The sequence below is a fragment of the Mangifera indica genome, chromosome 10 (genome assembly GCF_011075055.1).
Source record: "Mangifera indica cultivar Alphonso chromosome 10, CATAS_Mindica_2.1, whole genome shotgun sequence".
In the NCBI taxonomy this organism is placed as follows: domain Eukaryota; kingdom Viridiplantae; phylum Streptophyta; class Magnoliopsida; order Sapindales; family Anacardiaceae; genus Mangifera; species Mangifera indica.
This window is the reverse complement of record NC_058146.1, coordinates 5,286,728-5,314,405: the sequence shown is the minus strand read 5'-3', so window position 1 is coordinate 5,314,405 and position 27,678 is coordinate 5,286,728. Positions and strand designations below refer to the sequence as shown.

At 34.1% G+C, this 27,678-nt stretch overlaps 5 protein-coding genes, 1 long non-coding RNA gene and 1 pseudogene across 12 annotated transcripts; 4 read left to right on the top strand and 3 right to left on the bottom strand.

Annotated features, from left to right (window-relative positions):
- Positions 1-1,692: 1,692 nt before the first annotated feature.
- On the top strand, positions 1,693-3,198 carry LOC123227843 (annotated as a pseudogene).
- Positions 3,199-4,607: 1,409 nt separating this feature from the next.
- Positions 4,608-9,790, top strand: LOC123228123 (multiple inositol polyphosphate phosphatase 1-like). 2 transcript variants are annotated; one of them, XM_044653367.1, is made up of 11 exons: positions 4,608-5,016; positions 5,501-5,588; positions 6,066-6,359; positions 6,667-6,825; positions 7,069-7,209; positions 7,324-7,380; positions 7,744-7,900; positions 8,947-9,051; positions 9,132-9,322; positions 9,437-9,478; positions 9,567-9,790. In XM_044653367.1, the coding sequence occupies exons 1-11, from the start codon at positions 4,916-4,918 to the stop codon at positions 9,693-9,695; spliced, it is 1,464 nt and encodes a 487-aa protein (XP_044509302.1). In that variant the 5' UTR covers positions 4,608-4,915; the 3' UTR covers positions 9,696-9,790. The 2 variants fall into 2 exon arrangements, with proteins under 2 accessions (XP_044509302.1, XP_044509303.1); XM_044653368.1 differs by having other exon boundaries at positions 4,712-5,016; positions 7,744-7,882.
- Positions 9,791-9,853: 63 nt separating this feature from the next.
- On the bottom strand, positions 9,854-12,991 carry LOC123228124 (cell number regulator 13-like). 4 transcript variants are annotated; one of them, XM_044653372.1, is made up of 7 exons: positions 12,611-12,991; positions 10,859-11,211; positions 10,659-10,777; positions 10,513-10,584; positions 10,321-10,427; positions 10,120-10,239; positions 9,854-10,047 (listed from the first exon to the last, which is right to left on the bottom strand). In XM_044653372.1, the coding sequence occupies exons 1-7, from the start codon at positions 12,989-12,991 to the stop codon at positions 10,027-10,029; spliced, it is 1,173 nt and encodes a 390-aa protein (XP_044509307.1). In that variant the 3' UTR covers positions 9,854-10,026. The 4 variants fall into 4 exon arrangements, with proteins under 4 accessions (XP_044509307.1, XP_044509305.1, XP_044509306.1 ...); XM_044653370.1 differs by having other exon boundaries at positions 10,134-10,239; XM_044653371.1 differs by having other exon boundaries at positions 10,146-10,239.
- LOC123228126 lies at positions 10,125-13,202 on the top strand. The gene is made up of 3 exons (XR_006504619.1): positions 10,125-10,266; positions 10,345-10,443; positions 12,582-13,202. It is a non-coding gene; the product is annotated as an uncharacterized LOC123228126 (long non-coding RNA).
- A 1,805-nt stretch (positions 13,203-15,007) lies between these two features.
- On the top strand, positions 15,008-19,990 carry LOC123227548 (eukaryotic translation initiation factor 2 subunit alpha homolog). Of its 2 annotated transcripts, XM_044652573.1 has the most exons (9): positions 15,151-15,737; positions 16,615-16,671; positions 16,752-16,838; positions 17,190-17,306; positions 17,974-18,120; positions 18,269-18,373; positions 18,587-18,685; positions 18,834-19,017; positions 19,729-19,990. In XM_044652573.1, exons 1-8 carry the CDS (start codon positions 15,354-15,356, stop codon positions 18,990-18,992), a joined length of 1,155 nt encoding a protein of 384 aa, XP_044508508.1. In that variant the 5' UTR covers positions 15,151-15,353; the 3' UTR covers positions 18,993-19,017; positions 19,729-19,990. The 2 variants fall into 2 exon arrangements, with proteins under 2 accessions (XP_044508509.1, XP_044508508.1); XM_044652574.1 differs by lacking the exons at positions 17,190-17,306; positions 19,729-19,990 and having other exon boundaries at positions 15,008-15,737; positions 18,834-19,240.
- LOC123227547 (peptide-N4-(N-acetyl-beta-glucosaminyl)asparagine amidase A) lies at positions 19,962-23,392 on the bottom strand. Of its 2 annotated transcripts, none has more exons than XM_044652571.1 (2): positions 21,561-23,392; positions 19,962-20,629 (listed from the first exon to the last, which is right to left on the bottom strand). In XM_044652571.1, exon 1 carries the CDS (start codon positions 23,360-23,362, stop codon positions 21,584-21,586), a length of 1,779 nt encoding a protein of 592 aa, XP_044508506.1. In that variant the 5' UTR covers positions 23,363-23,392; the 3' UTR covers positions 19,962-20,629; positions 21,561-21,583. The 2 variants fall into 2 exon arrangements, with proteins under 2 accessions (XP_044508506.1, XP_044508507.1); XM_044652572.1 differs by having other exon boundaries at positions 19,962-20,580.
- Positions 23,393-24,892: 1,500 nt separating this feature from the next.
- LOC123227325 (protein VAPYRIN-like) lies at positions 24,893-26,618 on the bottom strand. The gene is made up of 2 exons (XM_044652088.1): positions 25,574-26,618; positions 24,893-25,487 (listed from the first exon to the last, which is right to left on the bottom strand). The coding sequence occupies exons 1-2, from the start codon at positions 26,612-26,614 to the stop codon at positions 25,056-25,058; spliced, it is 1,473 nt and encodes a 490-aa protein (XP_044508023.1). The 5' UTR covers positions 26,615-26,618; the 3' UTR covers positions 24,893-25,055.
- Positions 26,619-27,678: the final 1,060 nt, after the last annotated feature.

Sequence of the window (27,678 nt, the reverse complement as noted above, 5' to 3'; positions counted from 1 at the left end):
GACAAGCTTTGTTGATATGTTGGGTCAGATTGTGGCGTCCCCACTATCACATGTAGCATCAATCTTTGTTTTGATGAACCATTCAAGAAGACCAGAAAAATTTAATGGGATGAATTTCAAGAGACGATAACAAAAGACATTTTCCTTATTCTTGATTGAGGATACTCCAAAGCTCAAAGAAGATGAGCAAGATATTCAAGTTACCAGTGCTTTTGATGCGTGAAAGCATTTTGAATTTTGTTCTAAAATTATGTCATGAATGGTCTAATAGAATCACTATACAATGTGGACGCTTTAAAAAAAAATAACCAAAGAGTTATGGGAGCCGTTAGATCATCAATTTAAAACTAAAAATGTTCTATAAAAAAAGTTTGTCTAAGATATTATATAAAATTCATTATAAAGGGATGTTAACACGAGATAAGGAAAAAACAGAAACTAGCAAATCACTGTCTCAAGGCATAAGATGTCTATTGATATGTCAAATTGGTTGTTATTTCTGTAGCTAATCACTTCTTTGGTTATTGTTCCATAAATTTAATTGAAGATGAGTTTTAGCAATAATCAGATACACAATCAGATAAGTCAAAATTTTTTTTTTATAGCATTTCTCTTCTCATGCTATTTAAATTCTGGTATTTCACTAGAGAATCTCTTCATTTGATCACTCACACTAGCCTCTTGGGCTTATGTGTTCACGTACTGGTAGATGCACTGATACAACGCAACAAAATTCTGATGTATGAATTGAGCATAAACTTTTTTTTAAGGGTTGCGGCTTTTGTATTAGAATTACCTTTTTATCCTCTTTTTAAGGTGATGATGGAATTCCATTCCCAAAAATATCTTAACCGTCTGAAGGACGGCAGGGCACACGGGCCCGCAGGGGAAGGGTTTTCATGGGAAAGTACAACATTGTTTTCTCCAGGCCTTGGGCCTGACTTTGGCAGGTTGGTAACTGTAGGTTACAAATGTGAACCGGCCCAAGACGAACTGAATTAAGTGGTTGTCTAAAGAGAAGAGCAATTGAATCAAAATTCAAAGACCCAAAAAATGAAACGGACCGTACATTCCGGTTTTGAATTATGCCTAATGACTTTCTCCCTGTACAAAATTCTATCAATCAACAAAAAAAATTAAATTTGAATCACAATCTCCCATAAATGATCAAAATATCATACTTTCTCTTCAGAATTTTATATTCATATATATAATTTAAATATATAAATTATATATTATTATATAATTAAATAATTTTTAATTAAAAATAAAATAATGGTGTATACGAATTATAAACACGTAGCATCGCAAAAAGCCTGAGCAGGCCACGTGCCAATCGTAACCTATCAATCTTTTCCATCCACGTGTCACCATCCAATGGCTATCCATCTCTAGCCGCGTCCTCCTGTTATCATCCCTCCTTATCAATGCCGACACATAGCACCGTTTCGTTTGCTCTGTTCTTCTGCTACTTTTCTCTTTCTATTGTTAGAGAGAATCATGCTTCCTGGTTTTGCGTAGTTTTTGAACATTTTATATTATCTGCATTACTAATGTCAAGGATTTTTTATTCAGCTTTCATATCTGTGAGTTTCTCTTTCTCTCTCCCTCAGAAGACAAAGACAACTGAACCATGTTACTCAACGTAGCTCCGTCTTTTACGCTCTTGAATCCACCCACAGAGATTCTTGATCCTCTGTTCTCCTTTGTTTCTTCTCCAACGTTCATTTTAACTCCGGTTGTTTGGCCAAAAATGGTGCTGGCGTTATCGTTTGTGCATCGAAAAGCGCTAACAACAGTCCCTTGACCGGCTTCGTTTTTGAGCCTTTTGAAGAGGTGAAGGAGTTCGATTTGGTGCCAACTGTTCCTGAATTTTCTCTTGCTAGACACAAGTACCACGACCACTGCGAGGCCGCTATTAATGAACAGATCAAGTTTGTTCCATTTTTTCTTGATTTTTAATTCAAGTTTTTATGTCAATAATTTTTTTGTATTTTCTGAATTTCTTGCGACATTATGTAACAGTGTGGAGTACAATGTGTCATATGTGTACCACGCCATGTTTGCTTATTTTGATCGAGACAACGTGGCACTTAAGGGCCTTGCTAAGTAATTGTTTCGTAAAATTGTTCTAGTTCTATTGCTTTTCTTGTTTGAAGCTCATTTGTTTTTGTTTGCGTCGTGTTTAAGTTTTTCAAGGAATCGAGTATTGAAGAACGGGAACACGCTGAGGAACTAATGGAATATCAGGTGTGTGATTCATCGCATATTTAGATTTGTATCGAAATTTGGTTTGCTTTTATCTTGAGAGATTGTTTCGCTAATCTTCATTTATCTTATAATGACTAGAACAAACTCGGTGGAAAAGTTAAGCTGGCATCAATGTTGATGCCACTCACTGAGTTTGATCACGCGGAGAAGGGAGATGCTTTGTATTGTGGGTTTTTGCGGTCCAACTAAGCGTTTTGTGTTACTATATTTGCCAATAATTTGACCTGTAGCAATGATCTTGAAACATTTATCTGCTTTTATTTTGGTTAAATGTTATATGCATATGGCATGAAGGAGCTGCATATCATTTGACAAATCTCATGTTATGGCTATTTTTGAAGCTGACTACTTGTTTATGAGGCTGCAAATTTAAGTGATAACATGTAGTAGACATTTATGTGACATTTGTATATTTTCCCAGGACAGGCAAAACCAAAATCAATTGAAAGACTGCTGTATGATTTTGGTTTTGGCTTTCAATTGTTTCCATCTGCAGGTAGAAGCCGTCAAAAAGATCTCAGGATATGTTTCTCAGCTGAGAAGAGTGGGCAAGGGACATGGTGTGAACCAAAAATTATTGTCTTTCAGTATAGACAGTTTTCAGCTTCATCTTAATTGAATGTTCTGATTTCAACTTTCTTTGCTTAAGCTTACTGATTCTTATGGTGGGACTCTCAGGAGTTTGGCACTTTGATCAAATGCTCCTTAATGAGGCCTGATGATGGAGAAACCTTGCCTGATAACTGGCTGCCTTTTTGGTGAGGATTGTTCTATTGCTGGTTTTTACCATAGAAAACCTTAGGCATGCAGCTTGTCAGAAAAAACTATATATTGTTGATAGATGAAAGCATATGGGATATTTTCAGGCCTATCTTTGCTAAACTTTGGTGACAAACACATTGAATAATTATTGTTTCTCTATAGAAATCTCCTTCTCCAGTTGGTTTTATTTTATATGGAGGAATGAACTCTTTCGGAAGCAGGCAACAAATTCGGGGCTGCAAAAGTTTTTTTGAGTCAAATTTTTCGGGGCCGCAGGGTCCCCTTTAATGAGTCCGGATGAATCTTGGACCCTCACCCTCACTGCCAAATTGTCCAAGAAATTAGAATTGGCCATCTTTGAGAAGCCCACCGAGACCTGCCTGAAAGGAACGCAGGAACGCATAAGAAGGGTTGTCAATTTTTAACAATTTGTTGATCTGAGAAGGCATTTTGAACATACAAATAATATATTATTATATGATTGAATAATTTTAAATTAGAAATAAAGTAATATTTAATTATATTATAAAATATCATTTGTGTATTTAAAATCTATATACATAATATTATAAGAATAAATTATATAAATGTTGAAAAATAATCTCAACAACAATAAAAATCTTTATGAAGTGTATATTATTCTATTTTTGTATATTTATAATTACTCAGATTAGTTTTTATTTTTATTTTTTATTTAAATATTTTATTTTGTTATTTGACAATAAAAACATGATTTGATTAATTAAATTATTGTTGTGTTTTAATGATCTTAGTGTGTAATTTTTAAAGTAATTTAATATAAAAATTAAAACACTAAGATAGTAAAAATAATAAATAATTTTGAGTTACTTTATTTCAAAATAGTTTGGGTTTGAGATATGTTTGTATCAGATTAAGATGACACTTTTAAATTACCCAATTTAATGATTATAGAATAAATTATTAAATTTGGCATTTTATTAATTTTCTATAGTTAGTTTGATTTTGAAGGGGTGGTCTCGTTGAAATAAGATTTTTTTATTACAAATAGAAAGATCTCTAAGCAACATTTTCAAATTTGAAAGCAGGTGCCTTGAGATCGTTGCACCCTTGCCTTTTACATTGCTCTCACAACATTAATCACGGGTAAGGGAGACGGCTCTAACCGTCATCGTACACGTCAGCAATTGTTTGGAGCACCAGCAGCCGGTTGGATTCCTACCTAGACGCGGAGACGGTGCATGCAAGTCATGCCTATTCATGCTAAGACCTACCTCAATACTAACCTTGAGACACAGCCAGTGGACCCTTGGATTATGCTTTGACAGAATGGTCTCCTAAAAATTAAAAGTTTATATATTTTTTAAAAAATTTATAAACCGTGTTAGATTGGCACATGGGCCTTTCCCACAAACCCAACCACGACCCATAATTTGCAAACAGTACCTAGTGATCTAACTTTTTTAGCCTTGGGCTCTGCCGACCCACGGGGTTGACACGGCCATTACCAGATCTACTCCTGCCATTTCTTGTCTGTCGATTTATAGAGTACGTGCATGGAATCTCTTCTATATCTTCTAAACAACTCCAGTTCTACATGTGTGAAAGTTTAATGGGCTCAGTCTCTCAGATGATCATCTATATATGTATTTTTTAAATGGCTTTTAATTTTGGAATTAAAAGTCGAAAAACGTTGCAGGGTTCGAATGGTATATAAATACCACGTGGCGTCATCGTCAAAGCGATAACGGTGGGCTCACCTTTTAGATTGACCGTCAGTCAAGCGCTCGTCATATCAATATCGCAAACCGTGGCATACGTGTTCTTCGTTAGAGAGCTGCTCAGAGAGTTCTACGGCATCAAAAGCAAACGCAGACTAGACGGAGTAAAGATACAGATTGCTATGGCTTCTTATATGTTGATTCTGTTCATAATTTCGTTATCGCGATTAAACGATGTCGTTCAAGGCTTCGATGTTCGGCAACACCTCTCTACCGTTACAAGGTTTTTTCTCTCGTGTTAATCCAGTATGAAAGTTGCGTGTGTATAGATTAGATTATAGAATTTGAAATGTATAAAAATGCATTTCGATTAGCGGATTGTGATTGATGGACAACATGTTATTGTGATTTACTTTACTTATTGTTCTAACAGTTTAGTTCAACCAAATTAAGCTTTAATCTAATTCTTGTGCGTGATTTTACCCCTGTTTGGTTTCAGGAATAATGAGAAAGCAAAATATCTCGAAAGTTTGGATTTCTGATATCATGTTGCCGGTGTTCTTTTTTTTTAAAAAAAAGTTTGAACAAGATATCTTTGTGAAAGAAATCATTGGAGCTGGTTGAATTAATGAATAATATAGCTATAAAAAATAATTTATATTCGCAGTGGAGGCACATGGTTGGCGTTATCATTTAAAATAGATTATGGAGTGCTAGGTCTTGTGTAGTTATTTTATTCATTAATTGTTAGTTAATTGTATGTGCAGATACAACGTGGTAAAAGATGTTGCTGATACAAAATTCGTACCTTCTCTGATTCCTGATGAATGCACTCCAATACACTTAAACCTTGTGGTAATTTCACTTCTACAATTAAAATTTTTATTTCTGTGCAATCTATTAGTTTGCTTTTCCATTTTGTTTGTTGCATTTTTTAATAGTACAAATTCTGGTCATAGTCAACATAGAATCACAAATAAGAAGTTACTCGTCTATATTTTGTTATTTTGAGCAGAAATTTCCATCGTTGTTGCCTGACTGCTTTAAGAGTATCAAGTTTTGATGGTCGGGGATAATGTTTTAAGTTAAAGTTCTTTCTTTCAACATTTTGAGTCATGAGTTGCATATAACAGGTGACAAGAAAAATGGATATCACATTCTAAGTAAAACTAATCCTAAGGCAAGATATTTTGGTTGGTAAGGTACCTTCATAGTTAGGGAATCATGATATTTTATTTCAGCAACAGTAATTGTGTTAATGAGTAGTAAGATGAAAGTCATGGTATCACAAACCTGGATAACAAAAAAGAAACTAATAAAGTCTTTTTCCAGGCAAGGCATGGTACTCGTGCTCCTACAAAAAAGCGGGTAAGGGAGCTGGACAGATTGGCTGATCATTTGGAGGTACTTGTAAGGGAGGTTCAAGAAAATTGTTTGTCTCTAGAGAAAGTTCCTGCTTGGTTACGAGGATGGAAGTCTCCTTGGAGAGGAAAATTGACGGGTGGAGAATTGATTGGCAAAGGAGAAGATGAATTGTATGATCTTGGAATCAGGATTAGGGAAAGATTTCCTAATTTGTTCATTGATGATTATCATCCAGACATCTATACCCTGAGGGCTACTCAGGTAAGTTCTCTTCTATTTGGGTCAGTTAACGTGCCTTATACTAAGATTTTTATTTTAAGTTCAATACTACTATGAGATGTATACTGGTGGTTCACGGAAGATTCCTCTATTTTGTACTCTTCTTCATCTTGTCAATTTATTTTGCAAGCCCTATATTTTCATTTTTGTACTTGTGCTTAAGTGATTATAAGGAGAAAATTGTTGTTATGATTTAGGTCTAGTTTTGTTCTACATTCTCCTCTTCCTGCACTCCTGCACCCCTTTTTCTCTACTCGTTCTCACTTCTATTTTCTCACTGATGGTATAGGTTCCCCGGGCATCTGCTAGTGCAGTAGCATTTGGCATGGGCCTGTTTAGTGAGAGAGGAAGTCTAGGACCTGGGCGTCATCGGGCATTTGCTGTTACTAGTGAAAGCCGTGCAAGTGATATAAAGCTGAGGTTTTATGATTGTTGTGACAACTACAAGGTATTTTTGTGTAATCTTGATGTTTTGTTTGAGATCTAAACAGCCACCCACAAACTCTTGTTAGTTACTGAGTTTCAAGTTTTTAAGGAAAATTTCACATTCATTTTTCTTGCTTTAAAGCTTCAGTTTCACAAAATATGAATCTTCAAAAATTTACCTCTAAAGTGTTGTAAATTGTAAAATGAGTCTTTGTTGATAGAAACTATATTTCTTTTAACTGCTTTAGACATCTTGTGTATGCAGGAATTTAGGACAAATCAGCAGCCTGCTGTTAATAAGCTCAAGGAACCAACTCTTGATGAAATTACTATTTCATTGAGAAAGCGATATGGACTGAATTTCACTAGACAGGATATTTCTTCTCTCTGGTTTTTATGTAAACAGGTGATTGTCCTTTCATTTTTGTTGTAAACAAATCTGTTGCTCTCTGAGTCCACAACCTATATGCATTTGAGATGTACATTTGGGTCAATATCTCAATTGGTTTTTTTTTGTCAGGAGGCATCCTTGTTGGATATAACTGATCAAGCTTGTGGTCTTTTCAGTCCTTCTGAGGTACAAAAACTTTATGCTATCCTTTTGTAATTGAAATTTAAGTTACTGATCTGTAAGCTCACTTATTGTCTTGCATAGGAAATGTAGAGATTATAATTTTTTTTATTATTATATCTTTATTATTAATTTTTTATCCTGGACTAGAAATTGTATAAAAGTTGATGTCCCTGTCTGCATGCGAATTAATATGATGTATGGTTGATTTGTTCAAGAAAAATAAATATTTTTGTTTTTCAATAATTAAATGTTTTCATCAAGTAAGCCTGTCAACTATTTCTAGCTTAGAATACATGATTTCTTTTTTTTTTTTTTTTTGTCTTTTTGCTTATGTTTTTAACTTGCAAATGTTTAAATATGTTGTAGGTTGCTTTGCTGGAATGGATAGATGACTTAGAGATGTTTATATTGAAGGGTTATGGTGAGTCATTAAACTACCAAATGGGAGTGCCATTGCTCGCGGAGGTTGTTCAATCAATGGAAGAAGCTATTATGGCCAAGGAAGGTATCATCAAAGTTTTAAGTATGCACTCTTTATACTTTTTTCTTGCTTGTCAATATGCCATGTCGCTCAGTTTCAATGGAAGGAAGAATGTTGGACTTTATGCATATTATGATGGATGAGGATCTTCTAGAAACCTGATAACACCCTGCTATTTTCTATTGATTTTACTGAACAATCCAAGTGAAAAACAGATCAATATCAATTCTCACATGGTCAAGCAAACAAATGAAATTATAGATATAACTCCACAAGATTTATATCAACAAGACAAAAACAATCCACAATCAAGCTATACAGGGAGATAGATGAATCAGTGAACGAAAAGTTCAGTAACAAAAAGAAAAATGCAAATGACATTAAAAAAAAAAAAAATCCTGGCAACAGAGGTGCCAAAATCTTTCAGGCAATCGACCCCTTTTTCGATTTTTCCAGATTTGTCTTCAATTCTTTTATGTTATTTTTTTCTTTCTTCTTTTATTTTATACCATTGCCAAAGTTGCCTCTTTCATCATCCTTCATATACATTCCACGTGCGCCCTCCTTATGGATATATGCCACCTCACCAAAAGCCAAAGTTCTTCTACTCTCACCCTTATCTTTCTTCTTGTAGACTATAGTAATTGGAGGTCTAACAGAATCTTATGAAGAACTGTCTAAAACTAGTGGGATAGCATTTCAATGATGCTGTAAATGTTCCCCAGATCTAAAACTTGTGGGATGGCATTTCAATGATGCTAATACATGTTCCCAGCAATTATGAATGCTTTAGAGGTTGTTATTCTTGGGTTTGCCAAATTGGCTGCCGATAATCCTTTTCTTCTTCATTGTTGTCTTTGTTTCTACTATTCATTCATCACCCAACTTCTCTTCCCTCACTTTGGGCCCAAATACAATGTTCGTATATATTTTTGGAGATAACTGGGTGAATAAAATATGTTCATCATTCATCGGTGGAACTTGTGTAGTTGATGCCTTATGCTGAAAGAACAATGGTAATGCACAAATAGTTGGTTCACCTGTTGAATGTGTTTTGCTATCATTCTGAATGTCTTTCAATCTTGTAGAAAAACATACTCCAGGAAGTTATGAAAAGGTGAGACTTCGATTTGCGCATGGAGAAACTGTAGTTCCATTCACTTGTTTGCTTGGGCTCTTCCTGGAAAGATCAGGTGAGTACTTGCATACATGAATTCTTTCTGTGTCTGAAACTATTTATTCCACATTCTTAATGAAATTATGCATTTTTCAGAATTCCACCAAATACAACGAGAAGAAACCTTGCAACTCCCTCCAAAGCCTCCCAAGAGTAGAAATTGGAGGGGCAGTATTGTGGCACCTTTTGCTGGGAACAACATGCTGGTTCTGTACAGTTGTCCTGCTAATTTCTCAAACAACTACTTTGTTCAAGTACTACACAATGAACAACCCGTTCCAATGCCTGTAAGTTCTAGATTCTTCTTTCTTTTGCATTATTACTTTTTTTAGTGTTTCTCTTTTGTGTATTTTCAAAGGTCTATATTCCTCCACCTTTTTTATGTTTTGTTTTGTGAATAGGGCTGTGATGATACTGATTTCTGCCCATTTGATGTTTTTAAGGTACCATCATCAGCCAAACTTATGTTTATTTAAGGCAATTGCTCCTCACATACTTCGTTTAATTCTTTTCTGTTTGACATTCCTGCAGGAAAGAATTGTTGCTCCTCATATGAAACACGACTACAATACCCTATGCAATTTAAAGGCAAAAGCAATTCAGACGAGTGAACCCAGTAAGTTATCACCCCCACAATCCAAAAAAGTTGAATCACTGTAGCCCTTTTTATTTGATAGTCTGAGAAAATAGATCCCACGCATGTCTGTTTCGTTGACATCTAATTACAGCAGTGAAAATAAGACAAACTTTGCATACTTTTTTTTCTTTTTTCTTTATGATGCAACAGAAAATGAGTGCACAAATATGAATTGAAGAAATTAACTAAATAAATGTTTATAGATAAGCATAACTAAGACGATAACAAAAAATTAATGTCTGATCAATTTATACGCTAATATCGGTATACAAACTGTATAATATATGTGATTTATTTATAGGCAAGCCATGATTTGAAGGAATCATGGCTTCATATATTGGCATGGTGGAGGAATCACGTTTCTCCCTTGGCCATCTGCAATGCAAACATGAGTTCTAGTGAACGCTGAAAACAGATGAATTAATGAAAACTTGTATCAATATTTACATTGTGAAACTTACGACTGTGCCCACCTTCAAAGCCCCTGAGTTGAAGCTCTCTCCACTCTTGAACCATTGCACAACAGCAACACATGAGATGAGTAAGGAAATCATCGCATGCACCTCCCTGCACAACACACCCAAAATGTTGAAAGTAAGTAGTTTCTATCAAGGGTTTAAACTCTTTTCTGCAATGGAGAAGAAGAACCTCAATATTGTAAGTTTCTCGCAGCTTTTTCCTTATACAGCAAGTGTAACAGCAACATCCACAGAAGAGGGAATACGCCGTGAGTCTGTCAATTGCTTCCTCCCGGGCTGTGGTACCAATCAAGTAAGCATTTCAGCTATAAAAGGATTTAACTCAATGTGTCAAATTGTCTCATCAATCGAATAAGCTTACATATTTTTCCTTTAGACACCGCATTAGCTATCCTTGAAAATGTTCCACAGGGATAGAAGCACGTTTTCAAGCCTGAAATTAACCAAATCAAATCTTAAAAAGAATCAATATAACCTAAACAATTACCTCAAATTAGAAGAACTCACATAAACAGGGCTCTCTGCAACAATCAAAAAGATCAGATTGCCACTCTGATAATTGTCCTTCATCTTCAGGCCTTAATCCCAGGTCTCCACAGCCAGAGTTAGCATTATTAATTACATACCTGCCCACAATTGCATGAAAATCTTTTGTCAAATTACTTTGAGAAAGACTATAAACACATTTAACATATCTCAAGACTTACCCTGATGGAGTATAACTTGGTTCATGGACAAGAAGCTTATTAACCTTCTTCCCAGGAAGATCATTAACAACATTTTCTGTAACATCAATTAGATGTTCGATCAAGCGGCACTGCTTGGTATCATTGTTAGTTCTCGATCGTTGCAGCTCGATATGTAGTTTCTCTTTTTCTTCTTGCAGAGCATCCTGGAGTCCCAAATCAGGGTATTTTCTGGACAGTGAATTCTCCAATATCTTTGCATCTTTCTTTGAACGATCAGGTTTTAATATCACACATTGTGCTTTAACATCCTCTTCATCTAGCGTGTACTCTCTTTGATCCTCTTCAATGGCTACCAAACCTTCCTTCAAATGCTGGGCTTATAACACAAAAACTTTATTTAATCAAATTTGATTTTATTGAGTCAAATCTGCCCAGAAACATATGCCCCTCAATTTTTTTCCGGGTGATCCGAAAGAAAGGAAAAAACTTTGTTGGTTCCAAAATCAATTCAAATGGGAAGAATCCATAGAATGAGGAATTGGTTTAATAATAACTTAGCCAAATGACTATTTCTCCACCCAAACTTTGATAAAACTGTGATGTTTTACTTTCTAAATTTGAAAATTTTAATTTTTCACCAGTCATTTGCTCCTATTAATAAATTTTGTTTTTTACATAATTTTTTTTATCTTGCCTTTCTCCCTTGTTCTTATTTTGTTTTTTTCCTTTTTTTTTTTTCATTTTCCCTTTTCCCCTACTATTTCTATTTTCTCTTTCTTTCCCTTCTCGCCACTATTGTCTCTTTTCAATCCGATCAAAAAATCAAATATATCATTACCCATGTCGATGTCTCTCTTGTCATCGCTAATGATCGTGTTTCATCTCTCTTTTCTTATCATGCATCAATTACTTGAATTTTATCATCGTTGATGATCATGCCCCATCTCTCTCCTCATTTTGACTGTGTATCTTTCATCTTTGTCAATGATGACTTTCCTCTTGTCCATGGCTGATTAGACTACTTCTTCTTCATCAACAATTGAAAAACTTTTTTCATGGTCTAAGCATTAATTTTTTTAAAGTTTATTAAGAGTTTTAATATTTTTAAAGGGTTTAAGTGATAAATTTTTGAATTGGTAAGGAGATTTTGATAATTTGATATATGTATAAAGTTTTAAATACATATTTGTAATTTCAACAAAAAGGGTAAGATAGATTTCCAAGAAAACTTATCAGAATTCACATACAGAAATATAAAGTGCGTAAAATTGCCATTTCTTCATTGTTTGGGTGGGAAAGTCTTTTCGCCTTTCTTTTAATCTTTATTAGTGGTTATAAAAAAAATAGTGTGGCTCCGGATGTGAAAAACACCTATACAAGTTATGTCAACAATGCCACCGACAACAATTCAATCACAGTACTGGGTTGAAATCTAAGAAAATCAACATCGTTCATCTCATACGATGCCCCACCAGAATTCGCGGACCCAGAATTATTCAACGGTCCAGATTCTTATCAACTTCTCAGAAGAGGAATTAAACTCTAGTGACTAGTCTAAAGAACGTTAGAATCCACCCTTCTTTTTCTTTCTTTTTCTTTTAACCGAAAGAAAAAAAAGTTGGAAAAAATAATTCTTGAAAATATTATTTTTCTTTTAATATAAGCAATTAAGTCACTAATTAGGCTGAATATAAACTTGTTTTTGAAAGCAAAAAAATTTGAAAAAAGTATTTTCTGGCAGCAAAACTATGAAAACGCTTGAATTTATACCTGCATACGGAACTCATGGACAAGGGAAATCAAGGGCACGAGCTTAAGATAACGATCAATCTCCGCCTGAACTTGACGGAACTGATACACTACGCTCCACCCCATGGCAAGCATGTATAAGCAACTCTTATTTCTGCAGCTCTCCACTAAATCAAACGCCTTCTTCAACGCTTCCTCCAAGCAATCCAGTGGCTCTTTTATGGCTGGTAACCTTACAAGGTCAGTTGATTTCAACTTCTCCAACAAGTTCCCTATCATCTTCACGTGCTCCGCCAGCTGCTCGCAGTTTCTACGGTGTGTTGCCGCCTTTCCGGCCGATGATATGATCAGGTTCACTATGCCTACCGCATCTACTCCGGTTACTTGAGCCAAGGTTTCCATTCTTTTCAGAGTTGAGTTTTTGCAATGATTTTGGGGTGCAGCGATTTTGAAGTAGTGACTTCGGCTTCTTTTCGTTTTTCGGGTTTTGTTAAATTTGTTCTCACTTTTGAGTGAATTACATTTTCCGCCCAAGATTTTTCAGAAAATTATTTCCCACCCAAGATTTAATTCGAAGTCTACAGTGAAAAGTCTCACTACAGTTTCCTCTTCATTTTGCAACGTTTCAGCGCAGCACCACCGTATTCTGTCAATGCATAGGGAGATAGAGATACAACTAAGTCTAAGGAAATGCTTATACTGAAATCTCACCATAAACTCAGGAGACATTTTAAAGATTTTGCAGGATGGAGGGAACAAAAATGCTTCGAATTTCATTCTAGTGATTGAGTGAAAACTCAACAACAGCCCTCGACAGATTCGAGTAATTTTGTGTTAACATAATAATTGAACCCTGATGGATATCATAAACAAGTTTTACGGCAAAGCTTTGATTTTCCCACTAGCTGGTTATTAGTGGTGAAGCGATGGTGATTATAGTAATGGTGATGTCAAATAACGACTTTGGAGGAGAAAAAAGCGACGAACAATTTTTAATGTAGAAACAAGATATGTAACTGTTAAAAAAATTTAATAGATTAATTGTTTTAAAGGGTTAGAAAACAAGGTCAAATTTAATTTGAGTGAAGTATAATTGGTTATTTGATAGTAACAATGGTATCTAAAGTAAAATAAACATTATTAGAATTGTGATATCATTTAACTGACAAAAAATGATAACAATAATTTTATGCAATATTTTTAAAAAGTTCTTTAAAAAAAACCTCAAATCTGAATTTTATTGATAATTTTATTAATTTTAAATTATATAGTTCATGTTTTCATATAAATTTATTTTCTTAAAGTTGACTAGGGTTTCTTAAATCAAAATATGATTTTTAAAACCATCAGGAGGACAAATATTAATAAAAATAAAAAAATTAAACTTAAAAACTAACTTTAAATTAAAGATTCAATCGTATTAGAAAAGATAAGTTAAATTAAACTCTTCGGACTAAGGAACATATCACCTCATGTCATATAAGCATGTCAAATCACTTTGTCATGTTAGACAAAAAATATTGTCACATTTTTTTTTGTTGTCATATCATCCATCCGTTCTTTCTTTTGTCTTTGGATTGTTTCTTTAACATTTAATTTATCTTTTCTATACAATATCTTTTTTGCCATCATATCTTGTTTCGACCCTTTTCATTTTCATATTTTAGTTTTGTTTTTTTTTCAACAATGGAATGTCTTGATCGCCCATCGATAGTGATGGTGATGACAAAGAAGGTTAAATAGCACTAAAACTGAATTCTACTCACTTCAAACAACCAAAGCCGAAGCAAATAATGAGGGTAAGAAAGAATTAGGATTAAAAAAATTAGAGGAATGAGATGAATCACACATGGAAAAAAAAAAGGGAGTAGAGTATAATAGAGGTTAAATAATAATTTAATTTTTTAACACTATATTATATTCAATTTTTCATTAATAGAGTTTTATTTTAGGTGATAAAGTATGATTTTGCTATCAAAGATTTGAAAAGTGTTATTAGGCCAAACCTCGAGTGGGAAAATGTAATTCCCTCTTATGTTGGGTTAATTCTTTAGCACTTGTAGATAAAGTGCCCTCGATGGTCTCGTTAAAGTCTCTATGGGGGGACTGTAAATTCATGGAAGCTTGGCCTTAACGGAAATCAAATCCTAAAACTACCTTTTTCTCTTTTATTTTATGGTTCGAAATAGAGACGATTATAAGGGGAAATGGTTCGAAAAAATATTATCATCTAATTATTAATTTTTTAAATAATAAAATATCTTATAATAAAATATTTATTTGATTAATGATTTTTTAAATAATAAGATATTATATAATAAAATATTTGATATTCTAAAAGAAAATATATCTTAAAATAAAATATTTATATAAAAAATTAAAATATTTTCATTTCAAAAAATAACTGATATAGATTATAAACAGTTGAAATTTGTATTGAAGGGTTAAATTTGTAATTTCAGGAGAAAATATCGCAGATATTTCAGAAAATCGCCTTGATTTCACCCTGCAATTCTGTCGCAAGTCACAACCCCATTCATCAGGGGGGTGATTTTATAATGGAAACATATGGGGGTTTATATGATTTTCGAAATATAAGGGAAGCAAATTTTATTGGAAATAAAACCTATATATAGACGCCACTGTCTCTGTGTTCGTAGGCGACGTAGTCTTAAAGAATCTCTCCGATTGTGCTTTAAACCCTAATTTTTTACTCTCCCCTTGAATTTTCCCGAGAAAAGATAAACTTTCTGAGCGACCAAACATGGCAAGCCACTCCCCAAACCTCGAGTGCCGCATGTACGAGGCCAAGTATCCAGAGGTCGACATGGCCGTGATGATCCAAGTGAAGAACATCGCTGATATGGGCGCTTACGTGTCACTTCTAGAATACAACAACATCGAAGGTATGATCCTTTTCTCGGAGCTTTCTCGGCGTCGGATTCGTAGCGTCAGTAGCCTCATCAAGGTGGGGCGCATCGAGCCCGTGATGGTGCTGCGTGTTGATAAGGAAAAAGGTTATATCGATTTGAGTAAAAGGAGGGTCAGTGAAGAGGATATTCAGGCTTGTGAAGAGAGGTATAATAAGAGCAAGCTCGTTCACTCTATCATGCGACACGTAGCTGAGACTTTGAGCGTCGATTTGGAGGTAGTAATTTTGACTGATTATGTCTTTTCCTATAATTGCGTTCTGGTGTGTATTATATGCGAGTTTGAATGTATCTGTAATGTTAGAGCTATTTAGGGATAATAAGTGTAAAGCCTGTTTCTCTGTAAATTATGGATTGGCATAAAATGTAGTTTGTATGGATTTTGAAAAATAATATGCTTTGGTTTCTTTGAATTCTTAGGACGTAAATTATGGATTAGCATAAAATATAGTTTGTATGGATTTTGAAAAATGGTACGCTTTGGTTTCTTTGAATTCTTAGATGACGAATTTAATGTATAGAGGTACAATGAAGAAATTTTTTATGCTTTTGTCAGGACTATGATTGTTGATTTGTTGTAGTGAATCTTATAAACTTGTAGTTGGAATTGTTCTGTGTATCTTTCTAGGATACAATATTTTCGAAGAATTCTATTTGCCATTTGGGAAGATTAGTTGCTGGTTGAAATTTTGCCTGCCATTATGAGTGCTCACTGAAGCAGATAATACATAAATAATAGAGGTTATAATACACTTTTTAGTAATTGTAGTGATTACAATAAATACCATAATGGGGGCAGGAGGGATGTGAGAAAATTAGATTGTGAATTTGAAGGATAGTCTTGTCATGAAATTTCTTTGGCACTTGCTAAAAGTTCAGGAGCAACCTGTACTATGAAACAATATTATGCACATAAGAAGGCTGTGATGTTGCTTGTTGAAATATTTACATATTATTATATCTTGTTCAATTGGCTTGTCAAAACTTTAGATCCTTCCTTATGATTTTTGTGGACTCTACACTTCATTCCCATTCCAAGTTATGATTTGCTTAACCTTTAATTGATCAATGCTAAATGTATTTTTCTTGTTATAGGATCTTTATATCCATATTGGCTGGCCTTTGTACCGCAAGTATGGTCATGCTTTTGAGGTAATTGCTAGCATCTTTCTTGAGGTGTGTTTTCCAAGTTACAGTGGCAGATATAAATGCTTTAACTATTTTACATGCAGGCATTCAAAATTATTGTTACTGACCCTGATTCCGTTTTGAATTCCCTCATCCGTGAAGTCAAAGAAACTGGCCCTGATGGACAGGAGGTAAACTTTGTTTTGGCAGGGTTTTATACCATGCTCTTTCAGTTGATGTCTAAGGTCCGCCTATCTCATTGTGCATAGGGGTGAGCAAATTTCCTGTTTGGAACCGAAACCGAAACCGTCGGATACCTGGCTATCGGTTCTGGTTCTTACCTGAAACGAAAGGAAATAAGTAGGTTCCAGGTAGCAAACTGTAGGAACCTGTAGGTTCCAGGATCAGTTGCAGTTCCTTGATCCTAGGAACCAAGAACTGACCCAGTTCACCCATTACATGTACTGTGTCGGATGCTTTATTTTAAACATTATTATTATATAATTATTGTCAGCTCCATTCTTCCAATTTGCTTTCCCTAGCACTTCATTCTTCATTGTATTCCATTCACCCCCTCTCAAGCGATTCTTCCTCCTGCAATCATTTGGTTTCTTCTCCAATTCAGTCAATGCTTCGTCAATTGTTTGGATTTGGTTAAGGTTTGATTCTTCCTCAATCGTTTTGTTTTCGGATCTGATTCAGTTTAACTCTTATTTGGGTTTCTTCTGTTCATCTCTTACAGTAAAATAATGTTAAATCTTGATTTTGGTTCCGTTCTTTTTTTTAACTTTGTTTGATATGATGATGGGCAAGGTGGGATTTGATTTTTAGGGGAGTTTAGATAATGGGGATTATGAAATTAATGGAGGAGCTTCAAGTACAGATATGGATGAATATCAACTTCAAATCAAATTAATCAATGAATTAATCTTGTCTTTTGATCCTTGTTTTATCAAAAAGGAATTAATGGTCTTTTCTTCTGTTTGGGTTATTAGATTTTTTATGTAGTGAGATATTGGAGATTGGTTTTTTGGGATTGGCTTTTTGGAGATATGGGTAAAATTTTCCAGAGTAAAAGTTTTCCAGAGACTCTGTAGTTTACTGGAAATTCTTGGTTTTGTTATTGGCATTCCTACCGGACTCTTGGTGGGATTCTTCATCTTCATTTATTCAACAATATAATTATGTAAATATATATTATAGGTTTTGGATAGGAACTGGAACCTAGAAGATTGGTTTTTGGTAGGAACTAACCTTGTAGGGTCCAGGTTCCGATTCTTGAAAGTTTTATAAGATACTCGGACCCGCTCACCTTATATTTTGCAGGTCAGTAAGGTGGTTCCTGCTGTGACTGAGGAATTGAAGGATGCTTTAGTGAAGAATATCAGGAGAAGAATGACCCCACAACCATTGAAGATTAGAGCTGATATTGAAATGAAGTGCTTCCAGTTTGATGGTGTTCTTCACATTAAGGTCTTAATTTTGATCTTTCTCATTTGGTCCCTTAACAGTTTTTGTTTGATTGCCATTTTTATGAATGATCATGAATTAGTTGTGAAATCAATAATTAGTTTCAAAGTGCTGAATTATTATTACTTCATGTTTATTTTTGACATTACAGGATGCCATGCGAAAAGCTGAGGCTGCTGGCAATAATGATTGCCCTGTAAAAATTAAATTGGTTGCACCACCACTTTATGTCCTCACCACTCAAACTCTTGACAAGGTTAGCTGAATCAATTTACCCTTGAAAGGCTGTTGTAGTGAGAGCTGATGTGATGCCGTTCAAGAATTAAGTATTGTCTAGTTGACATTTAAAATTGTATAGAAGCATGATGTTTTGACGTGGAATATTTACCCGTTATACATAAGCAACTGCAAAGTTTAGTATAGAAAGCCACTATCAAATAAAGTTGTTTATAATTATTTGGATGGGCAGGATCAAGGGATCTCAGTTCTCACTAAAGCGATTGCTGCTTGCACTGAAGCAATAGAGAAGCAGAAGGGAAAACTTATTGTGAAGGAAGAACCAAGAGCAGTGAGTTCCAATACTTTATTTCAAATTCAATTTATAATTATCATTACCCCATAGCATAAAAACCTTCGTTATAAACAATTTGCGTAGTGGGGGGACTGGACCTTGCTATTTCTCTTGTTTGGGTCTGATTCATGGTGTACTGTTTCAGGTGAGTGAAAGAGATGACAAATTGCTTGCTGAGCACATGGCTAAGCTACACCAACAAAATGAGGAGGTAAGTGGTGATGAAGATAGTGAAGAAGAAGAAGAAGACACAGGAATGGGAGAAGTGGATTTGGAAAATTCGGGTCCAGGGATTACAGAGTGACAAGATGCAGCATGCATTAAATTTTGTGAGTTTTTTTCTCCTTTTTTGTCATTTAAACAAGATTTTTGCAGTTGTATGAAACCAATTTCAAAACAATCCTGTTGGCTAGATCATTCTGCTAGGTTACCAAATGAGTATAGAGTAAGAGTAAGGAGAGTGCAAGAATCCTCATTGTTCAATTATTTGATTTCAGTCTTCATGTTTGCCTAAAAATTTAAGTTATTTTAATTAATATCCCTTGTTATCTAGTAGAAAATGTTAAATAAAAAATGTGATAACTATTATTGGACTTTCAAATTTATCATTCTGATACAGTTTTTGTACTCTTACAACTTAAATTTCAAAGTTGAAAACTATATCATATGATTCATATACCCTTTTGCCTTAAAATTCTTTTATATTTTTTCATAAGGCTAGGATAAAATAGTAATTTTGATCGTGCGGGAAAATATTTCATCAGCTAACTCTATGTCTCTAATGCAGCTTCGGTAGGGCATACAGATATGTAATATTTTTTAAAATTTTTAATATAAAATAAATATAAGGGTACTAGTAATATCTTTAACTTTTAATGATTAAATTGTTATTTCAATAATATAAATTTTGAAATATGAAAAGGTGAATGATGACAAAATATTTGGCTGAATGAGTATTTTTCAGAGAAAATTTTCATACTTTAAATTTGAAAAAATTGTTTTTCTACTCATTTATTAAAATCAACTATTAATTTTAACAGCCGAAAAGAATTTATACACAACATCGGGTCATGCCAGATCATGATCTATCAGCTCCGACACAGCCGGTGTTAGGGGGAGACCTGGGTATCCTCCAACCAACAGGTCTAAGTTTCCAGTCTTTTGTCTCTTTGATTTGATCTGTTCACTTTATTTTCTACAACTATATACCATTTAATATACTCCAAATGATGTATAAAACTTGCTTGCATGCATTTAGTAGTAAAAACAAAACAAAACAAAAAAAGAAACTTACAATTATCAGATGTTTCCCACAAAAAAGTTTCGATGAAGTGTTTTCTATAAAATACAGATGTGAACATATTCATGTACTCTCAACTAAAGTTCAAATTAAAGCAATTCACTTCCAGACTTACAATTAATGTCAGAAAGAGTAAAATAAGGCAGCAAGGTATTCACATTAAATAGGATCAGACCGTATCCAGTACTCAGTCATTCTCATGGTTTTCTTAACACATACGAAAAATAAGGAAGGTATAGAGGAGGAACCTTCCTGAAAATTATCAGCAACAACATACCAGTACAGCTCATAGGTTGTGTGCTATGTAAAGAGGTGTAGAAGTAGAACACTTCTTCCTTAAGCACAGAAATTGGTTCCATTGTCAAATAAAACCTCCAGTCTCCTAACCTTCTCGGCCAAATGGTGTAGAGCCCCTGTAATACTCCCCAAATACTATCAGCATCCATACTGCATACTTTGGCCCTTTCATAGCTGCTGCAAGAATGGGTTGTCAAGCCATATTGATCATGGTAGTCCAATTGTGCCGTAGGACACTCTAAACCTCTGCTTCTAGCTTCAGCAGTACCGCTTGTCCATGTTCTACTCTCCGGAACTTTTACCAGCATATATAGATGTAATTCAAAAACGAGTCTTAGATTTGTCTGTAGATATTTAGGGAAATTAATATACCAAGCATAATAAGCTCCACAAAAACCTGAGTCCATATAACTTCCTAGACTAGTGTTACTTGACAATTTCTGAAAATCAACTCTATCAGAAATGTGTTTTTTTTTTTTTTTTATAAAAGCAATTTTCAGAGTTTGACCAGTAATTTCTGCAAAATTTCTCACTAACTTCATTAAACACTCTTTTTTCTGTTTTATTACAATATGATACTAGCACATTAGACAATTAAAAACATTTAATCTTTCCATTTTGGTGGAATGAATGAGATTGGGTTTATCTGGCTATAGAGCATTTCTTTTCTTGAGAAACATTTAAGAAGCAATTTTAAAATCATTGTAGTTCAAATCCAGAGAACTGGTGTTGATAAAGTTTCATTAAACCTAACACAAGAAGTTATACAGGCCAGTGCGCATTATTACTGTGAAGCTTCTAAGAAGGTATACGGTTCCTATTTAAGGCAGATCTACCTATACCCTTTCCTTCTGTTCTTACTTAAACTGAGTAAAAGCCAAATAACATGATCATTCCAGGACTCAGCTCATAAGCACATATCTTTCAGTTAAATGATAACTAGTTCGAAGTTTTGAATTTTGTAAAGACCGGCACAATCCCTAGTTACCATCAGCCTGAGACATCTACTAATACTATCCAAGCTCAAAAACAGATGGATAGCTCACAGTAAATAGGAAGCCAACAATCAGCAGATTAGCAAAGCCAATGCACATAAAATCAAGCATCCAATTTGAATAAAACACCTAAATACTGCCCAAACATTTAACTAAAGAGTAACAGACAACATAAATATTTAAGTGGAAGCTTGAAAAGCTAAACATTATTATCCAGAAACACACACCACACTACAAAAAGAAACAGATTATTTGGAGAACTTCAAACTAGAAATCTTACAGTGGCTAAGTCATTGATTAAAACTAGAAGGTGGATATACAAGGAGTTGGTTTGTCACTTATGAGACTGCCATTGCTAACTGCAACACTGCGAGAGTAACAACCAAATTCATCTCTGTAGTTATAACTTTGCTCAGTATTTGCTTCACCAGAGAGCACAGAATGATCCTTAACCTCCATCCATCCCCAAGAAATCTGAGTATTATAAACAGTACTTCGAGTCTTACCAATTAAACATTGCTCCCTAAAGAAATGGCTCACATCTGTTTCAAGCACATACTGATCCTTCTCTGATCCAGGTGAAGTAATAGTTTTCACATTAAGAGGATACCTCCTATTAATTATCACATAAGTAACCAAAAAACCTCTCTCGTTTGTCACCTCCACTTGTCTCTTAACCTTAAGCCTTTGTTGAACCAACTTATGAGTACCATTCTTGTCAAACCTTAAGAAGCCCCTGAATCTGAACTGCCTCATAACTCTGGTAGTCAAATTACCTAGACTTGACTTAACCCACCCTTCATACGCAGTCCTCCTCCTCCCTTTGACATATAATCGCCCATCAAGGAATCTGAAAGCTTCATTAGCACGACGAGTAAGATTTGGATAGCGATACTCACATGATTTTGCAATAACTTCAGACAACTCGCTATCTAACCAGACATGCAAATTCGCATTTACAAGCCAATATGAAATAGCGTCTTTAACTTTAATACCAATCTTATGTTCTTTCCCATCCAAAACCACACCCAAAAATGGAGTCAAATCGAGATCGTAAGATGGCAAATTAAAAGCCCCAATTGCAACAACAGGCTCCCAGAACAGAGGATTAATACCGCCGGTAAATATAACCGGAAATGGAATTTCTGATGCAACTAATTTCCCATCAATTGTCACCAAAACCTCTCTATAAAATCCATTACCACGACTAGTACTTAAATTATTCTTTTCTATGTAAGAATTCGGTGGATTCAAGTACCAAAACTCGTCATTTCCATGAAAAGAAACATACAACTCCAGGATGACTCTATAAGCATTGCGTGGGAAATTAATTTTCTTGAAATTTATATCTGATTCACTTTCAACTCGAAACCAAAATCCTTCTTTTTCACCATCATTATTTGATATCGGCAAGATCAAATCAGCCGGTGGATAATAGTATTTATCAGATTCAAACCCAACTTGTGAATTGAAATTGTTTTGGGAAAGAATAGACGGAACCCTACCAGTAACATCTTTATCTTTAAAAAATAAGAGATTGACCTTAACATGGTAAACGCCGGTAAACACATCGTTGACGATATTTTCTAACATCATTGTAACGTTGATATTCGATTGTGTAAGGAGACAAGAGTACCTCGTAATGTCTTTACGGACCTTCCAGAAAATACCACACTCGGTTGGCTCGGCTGTGCTTGTACGCAGAAGCTCAACGCCGCCAAGCCACAGGCCGGCAATGCGATCATACTGTTCGCCTTTGATTTTGGCATGAAACTCGAGGATGATGTGGGACCAGGGTTGGGGACAACCGGACGGTGGAGAGTAAGGTACGGTGAAGGGAGGTTTGTTGATGGTGTCAGCGAAGAAGTGGTTGACTATAGTACGAGTGCACGAGGGTGTCACGTAATCAGAAGGTGGGAGAGGGTGAGCCAGCTCGATGTACTCTTGAGGTGAGCATTGACGGCGAAGTGGTTTGAGATAACGATAACGGTAAGGTTCGACTGGTGAGACGGAAGAGGAGAGGTAGAGCGGTGCTGGAATTACGACGGAGAAGAGGAGTGCCAGAAGAGTGAGAGTATTCATTTTTATTTCCGGTGAATTTTAAACTTGAAATGCGGAGTGCTTTTTAATTTATAGAGGCCAAACGATTATGTCCCACCCAAGTTTTAACATAACCTCCAAAATGTCTTCATGATTGATAAAAAATATATAAACATTCCCTTATAGATTAATTATTATTAAAATTTTTAATTAAGAATAAAAATAAAATTATTATTTTACTTCTAAACTTTAAAATCTTAAAAATTAATATCATTTTTCTTTCAAATTTTAAAAATTAATACTTTATCTTATATATATATGTTTGAAAAGTTTAAATTTCACTCCTAAGATTTATTTCCCTTTTTCGACCACCATCATTTCGGCTAATGATTTATGTTTCTTACCTATCTTTTAGATTCAACCCGAAGGATGATGAAAGACAACTACCCACCACTACAAAAGACGACAAAGCATCTTCCTTTATTGCTTTTTCCAAATTTAAATGATGAAAGGTCGTCCTTTGTCGAATAAGATTTTTGGTTAGATTTAAAAAGATCATCTGTCAGAGATGAAACTTAAAAAAGGGGAAATTAAATTTTCAAAATTTAATCACAAGAGAAATTATTAGTTTTCTATTATAGATATACTTTTGAGATTTGACTAAAACTTGATTGGGAAATAGTTCTCTGGCCATTTATAGATGATTCAAACATATTTAAATATTGTCCACCTTTAATAGCATGTATAAAATATTTTCAATCCGATTTAGATGAGATTTCTCCTCTTCACAAAAAAAGAATCTCGCCCAAATAAAATTCTTAAGAATCTTAACTAAAAATGTCATAGGTAAATACTTTTTAATATATAAATAGTTACATTTGATAATAGATAAAAAAAATAAACATTTTAATTTATGAATAAAATAATAATTATTTATATAATAATATATCATATGTATAGTTAAAAATAAGTACACATAACTTTACTTGTAAAATAATTATTTTACCGGACAAAAGTTTCAAAAAAAATAACCCTTTTAAAATATTACCTCAATGTATTTTAAATATGGCAGGTAACCTTGAAGTTTATAATTCAGTTCTAAAAACTTGGTTGCTATTTGATTGAAATCTCATTATTATCATCAATCGATTAACATAGTAGAAAGAAGTTGAAGATGATAAAGGTTCCATTGAGCCATGTTGTGATGGAAGTTTACAGAAAGGTTTGGTGAATGTTCAGAACTTCGAGTAAGATTATGATAATATTTAATTATCAACTATGTACATAATAAATAATTATTTTAATAATTTATTTTTTATTATTTATATTATTTTATTTAATTTATAAATAATATAATATTACGATATTTTTTATTATTAATAATGATGTTATAGATAACATAAAAATTAACTAGATTATCAACTTTGTTTTAAATATTAAAGGGATAAATATTTTTTAAAATAATATTAATTTTATTACTATTACAATTTCACTTATTAAATTTTTTAAATAAAAAAACTTTTATTTAAATAAAATAATTATATTTAAAAATATTTAAATAAGATATTCTGCTGATATTCTTATATTAACTCATTTATTTCATTTATCTTCCTAACATTGTCCGAAACAAATATGCCCTAAAAGTTTTGTCGGAATCACAAGATAATAAACAAAATAACAGATTTACAATTTGAAGCAAATTTCAAAAAAAAATAAAAAATTAAACATTAGCAAGTTATTTACAGGAAACGACGCCGGAGCAAGAGGCAGATGCTCCTCTTTTAATGAGCAGCTGCGAGATAGCTTCAAAGCCCATAGCTTGAGCCATGTAAAGAGGGGTGGCGCCGCTTCTGCTTTCAGCATTAACATTAGCCCCATTGTCAAGCAACACCTCAACCGTCTCCGAACTGCCACCCTCGACGGCGAGATGCAGCGGATCATGGCCCTCATGGTCGTGGTACCCCAAAGCCGCCCCGAATTCAATCAGCATCAGCACTACATGTTTGTGGCCTTTGATGGCTGCCGCGTGGACAGCTGTCAACCCGTACTGATCTTGGTAATTTATATTGGCTCCTTTATCTAGTAATGATTCAAGTAAATCCAAATCCCCTCGTCTCGCCGCCGTTAACACCGCTTCTCCCCGTTCCAAAATCTCTATTACTTCAACCTGATATTACATCGACAAAGTCCTAATTGTAATTTTAAATTGTAATATCAGACTTATCGGTAGTTTCTTAGTTACAAATGACTAACCTGTCCCTTATCACGAGCAATGTCGAAACACGAACGGCCACGATCATCCGTGATTGTGGGGTCTGCACCCATTTCAATAAGCATTTTCGCCATCTGACGGTCACCTTTCGCTGCTGCAATATATAACGCCGTCCTACCATCTTTACCCCTCGCATCCTTGTTTGCACCGGATTCAAGCAACATCTTAGCACACCTGATATTTCCCTTGCTCACCGCCAAATGTAACGGCGTCTTCCCCTCTTTGTCCTTACAATCTAACGAATCATATTTCTTCATTTTTAGCAGGCTTAAAACCTCCTCCGTCCGATCAAACGCCACTGCTACGTGTAGCTCACTCCATCCCTTCAAGTACTCACTCGTGTCATTTGGATTCGCATGTGTGTCAATCTTAAATCCAGTCTGGAGCAGCAAGCCAACCATATCCTCCGAGTTCGGCAGCTTGGTTGCAACTCGGAAGAGATACTCAGAGTCTTGTTTCGGCAACTCAGCCACAATTGACTTTTGCCGCTTGAGCATGTCCTTCACAGCGCTAATGTCGCCACAACTGACTGCATGCTTTAAAAGAAAGGGACCGACGAAGGCAACCTTAAGTTTAACATTCTGAGTCGATCCATCAGGGAGAGTCAAGAAGAAAGAGTTGAGCGACTCGGTGGGCTTGAAGAGAGCTGTTTTGATGAGGAAACGATCGGAGGGAGAGCGGGGGAAAGTGGGTGGAAGTTGGTTTTGAGGTTTGAGTATGATTCGGAGAGTGGTCTGAGATAAAGGTTGAACGATTCCAGTGGGTGGGTTAACAAGGAACTTGTGAGGAGAAGAGGTTTGGACCTTGAAGGCAATTGAATTGGTGGAGCAGAGTGAAATAATGCGTACGTTAGCACGGCATTTGGTGTTCAAAACGAAGTTTATAAGCACTTCTTGCTCCGAAATGGCTACTAGTTTCTCCATTGTTAAGAGAAATTTAAGAAAATTGAATGTATATAAGAGGAAGACAGAGAGAATATGGCTGGAACCTGGTACGTGATAGAGGTAAAGGAAGAAGAGCATGTGAGTCAGTGGGGACGATGAAGAGAAGTGACAAATTTATTAGCCATTTTGTCGAGTAAGAATGTCTACACTGCAAAGGACAAGGGGACAACGCAGATTTCTAAAATCGTAATTGCAAATTTGCAAATACAGACAATTTTAAATTAAAGTTTATTGCAGACACTCAACTTCTGGATTGGAAAAATAAAGTTGGTGGTCTTCTGCTAGCGCGTGCCATCTACTCACCTTCATATCATCAGTGTTTTTTTTTTTTTTCACTAGAACTAATTTTTGATCAATTTTTACTTGATCAAATTACCCTTAAAAATAATTACAAAATATTTTTAATAAATATTTAGATCATTTTTATTGCTTTTTTTTAAAGACAAAGGACAAATTTTATTTTTTCTCACTTTAAAGAGAATGTTTGGTTTGAAAAATATTTTATTATTAAAATAAAAAAATTAGTTTAGAAATTGATTACTTTGAAAATTACTCAATATAAATTATTACTATTTTTAATAAAATTTGATAAAAATAGATAAATATAAATAATAATTATATTTAGTTAAAAGTAATAAAAAAATACTAATATATTATTTTATTTAAATGTCTTTAAATTAATTATTCTAAAATATTTTTTATGATATTTATTATATTAATTAAAAAAATATTTTTATCTTAAAAAATTAATAAATAAAGATATAGTTATAATAAAAATAATACTTTAATATCTAATTGATAATAAAAAATTATCAAAAATAAAAAATAAATTATCGAAATAATTTTTATAAAAAATTTAACTAAATATCCCTAGAAAGTAAGATGAATACCTTAACAATTTGTCCTATTATTACCTAGAATTCTACAAATCTTACCAACACTTTCATTTGACATTAATTTTGCTCATCATATTATTTTGTTATAATATTGAATTAATAAGTCTTTCCGATTATAACATCTTCTTCAATTATAAATTTTATATAGAACCAATCTCTTTAGAAGAATGTATTTGTTATTTTTTACTAAAATATTTGTATACATAAATTTGAGACTTACAATCAACGTTTTTATTGAATATTTTT